The 3,620-nt window shown below is 28.8% G+C and overlaps 1 protein-coding gene across 1 annotated transcript; it reads left to right on the top strand.

The window, feature by feature from the left end:
- The first annotated feature begins 628 nt into the window (after positions 1-628).
- LOC140451674 (uncharacterized) lies at positions 629-1,837 on the top strand. The gene has a single exon (XM_072545517.1). It carries the CDS (start codon positions 629-631, stop codon positions 1,835-1,837), a length of 1,209 nt encoding a protein of 402 aa, XP_072401618.1.
- Positions 1,838-3,620: the final 1,783 nt, after the last annotated feature.

The following is a 3,620-nucleotide window of genomic DNA, read 5'->3' as shown; positions in this document are numbered from 1 at the left end:
TGATATTATTAAAATTATTAAAAATGAAATGATTCAAACCGCTAGCATAATTAGTATGAAACCCGATATAAATACAAATAGAATTAGCATTAAAAGTAGTGATTGGATTAATTTTGATGTTGATAATTCTATAGGAAGTTTACTAGGTTTCGAAAGAGTTAAACTAACACCAAATAAACTTCATATATCCACGAATGTGGTAAATATTTTAAAAGTTAATACTATCTGTATTGATTGTAATATTGCTGTTGGATCTTTCTTAAATGGAAAGGCTGTGCATATTATTCATCAATTTTTTCCTCAAGTTCCTAATGGGTATAAAATAGTCGAGCAACCGTTAACCATCTTGTATTATCCTGTAAGCAACAAGACGATAAGCAACATAACTGTTCGTGTTTTAGATCAACAAGGAAATTTAGTTAATTTTAATAAAGAGACAATTACTATTCGGCTACATCTTAGAAAAATTGAGTAAAATGGTTTTGCGGTTTCATCAAAGTAATTATCCCAAACATTCCTATAAAAGACGTCATCTCATTAAAACAATTAGTAGAAGGATAACATCTAAGCTGTTAACATCTAAAAATCGTAAATTTTTGAAATCACTTGGTTATCAAGTTTTAATATAATGGAAATGTTACATGTGTTGGGTCAACCTTTTAGCGATACAACTATTGAAGATTATCAGTATCACACTTATCAACCATATACATCAAATTTAAACTATAATGATGAAATTAGAATTCCTATCCAAGATCTAGACGCCTATACTTTACCATGTAACAGTTATATTTACATTGAAGGTCAAATGTTAACCGATAAAAATCAAGTTCCAACAAAATTTCAATTTATTAATAACGGTATATCATATTTATTTAGAGAATTAAGGTATGAGTTAAATGGTGTTATAATTGATTCTGTACGAAATATTGGTTTAATTTCGACTTTGAAAAATTATTTGTCTCTTAATGAAAATCAGAGTAAACTCTTACAAAATGCTGGATGGTTTCCAAAAGGTGATAAACTGGTAATTGATAATCATGGCAATTTTAACGTATGCATACCGTTAAAAATTTGGTCCGGATTTTTCGAAGATTTTCAAAAAATTATAATAAACATGAGACAAGAATTAGTCTTAATACGAGATAAAGATGATATTGATGCTATTATTGCTACAGATGAAACAGAAAAACCAAAAATTGCAATTAATAAACTATATTGGAATGTACCTCATATTTTACCCAATATTAGCGAACAATTGCGATTAAACAAAATAGTTCGTAGTAACATAGAACTACCTATTAAATTTAGAAGTTGGGAATTGGTTGAGTATCCCACTTTAAATAATTCAACACGTCATACTTGGCCAGTAAAAACAACTACAAAGCTAGAAAGTCCTCGACACATTGTAGTAGCTTTCCATGATGGTCGAAAAGGAAAAATGCTGAAAGATATGAGTAAATTTGATCACTGCAATCTAACAAATATCCGTATGTTTCTTAATTCGGAGCGATATCCTTATCAAGATCTCAACTTAGATTTTGACACCAACCGTTTTGCAACGTTGTATGAGATGTTTGCTAATTTCCAAGAATCTTATTATCATATTCAAACTAATCAACCAATATTCAGTCCAGAAGAATTTAAAAAGAATGCTCCTATAGTGCATACTGATTGTTCAAGACAAAAAGAAATAATTCAAAGTGGCTCTGTTGTTTTGAGAATAGAATTTGAAACTAGTAAATCTGTAGGAAACAATGTTTCCGCTTATTGCTTAATATTGCATGAAAAAGAATTCTCTTACAATCCTTTAACTAAAATTGTGAGACAGCAATAAAAGGTCTGTATCATAGTCAAAATGTTAGTTGTTAAAATGAATCTGGTAATAGACGTTCAAGGGTTTAAAATAGAAAATAATAAATTTGTAGTGAAAGAACTTGCTGCTTTTAATGGAACACAAATTTGTCATTATGTATTCAAGTCTCCGTTTCCTATTAGAATGTTGTCTTCCGATTTACACAGACAGGCAACTTGGTTAACAAGAAATCATCACTGCATTGATTGGAATTTTGGTTTTACACCCCTTTATCATTTTGCAAATATTTTAAAGGATATTACACAAAACGCTGATGCAGTTTACGTCAAAGGGTTGGAAAAGAAAAATTATTTAAAAAAATACATTGCTGTTCCTTTATACGAATTGGATGAACAACCATCATTAGAAGTTAAGGAACCTGCTTGTTTTTATCATAATAGTAAAAAATGTATTTGTGCTTTATCTAATGTATTTTGGTTGTATAATACTTTTTTAATGCAAAAATAAAAATATATATTACATTATTTTTGTTTTATTTCTTAGTTATAAATATTGTAAAACAAACAATCAATTGGCATTAAAATCATTTATTAATACAAAAATTACATAGTATACGGTTTAATTTTTCTGCGAAATTTACTTAAGTGTAGTTTACTAAATGATTTAAACATTACTTGCTTGTCTTCGAATTGTTTTATTTTTTCTTTTAGTTCTTTAATTTTTTTCATAAATTCCTCCAATTCTTGTTTAAATGCTTTGTTGTGTTGAAATGAAAACTACAAAATAAAATATATTATTTATTTATTGTATTTACATGTATTTACAGTATCTACCCCTTCATCTTCAAAACAATGTTTAGGTAGAACATCTTTGTGTTGATGTAAAAAATCAGTCAGCCCTAGATTTTTAATTTTTTTTAAAAAGCAACACATGCATATTTTATTAGATAAATAATCTTCGCAGATTCTCGCTCCCGTGTAATATGTTGCTGATTTTTTATTACAATCTTCTACCGTATATCTTCTCATTCTTATGGTAGCTCGCTCGGCTTCGTATTCAAAATCGTATGCCTTTTCATTCAAAACCCATTGCAAATTTCGGACAGCTTCAGCTACGTTGAGAGTTTTTGTACCATCTAAACATGCATCCATGACTAAATTCTAAAAATTGATAATGTTAGCAACAATATTGATTGAAAAATATTTATTACCTTTCTAATCTCACGACGAACAAAATTTTACTAAATTTCTGAAAATTATTTACTGTTTAACTTATATTACGACGAACTAAATGTTACTAAGGATCGCTTTTAAAATCCTCAATTTATGTAGTTTACATTTTAAACACTGCGCATGCCTTAGTTGCTGAGTAGAGGTGACCTTGATTTACATAAATAAAAAGTAAGTTTGATGTTTAAGAACATTAACAGGTTAATAGCAATGGAGTGTTGTCACAAAGCAAAATTAATGGCTCAACATCCGCAAAAACCTTTGTACAAGTTTACTGAAGCAGAATTAGAAAACTTTACCCTACCATACTTTAGAAAATGTGTGGAACCGTTGGAATTACTTCGATCTTGGTATAAATTACCCACAAAAGCAGTTCAAGATTTTGAAGTTCAGACTCGTCTGCCATGTTTTGTACATTTTAATCGTCCCGAGTGGAGAACAGAAATTGAAGGTACAGCACCGGCGCAATCCAGTTGTCATTTATGTAAGTCTGCACTTGAAAATTTAAGAAATATGTATAACAGTGTAATAAATAGTTAATAAATAATTATTTTTTAATAATAGTTTTTATTATA

This window comes from Diabrotica undecimpunctata, chromosome 10, assembly GCF_040954645.1.
Source record: "Diabrotica undecimpunctata isolate CICGRU chromosome 10, icDiaUnde3, whole genome shotgun sequence".
Classification (NCBI taxonomy): domain Eukaryota; kingdom Metazoa; phylum Arthropoda; class Insecta; order Coleoptera; family Chrysomelidae; genus Diabrotica; species Diabrotica undecimpunctata.
The sequence above is the reverse complement of the archived record's forward strand: the minus strand, read 5'-3'. Positions and strand labels throughout refer to the sequence as shown.

Coding starts and splice junctions, on each gene's coding strand:
- LOC140451674 (XM_072545517.1), top strand. CDS start 629: ATGGAAATGTTACATGTGTTGGGTCAACCTTTTAGCGATACAACTATT.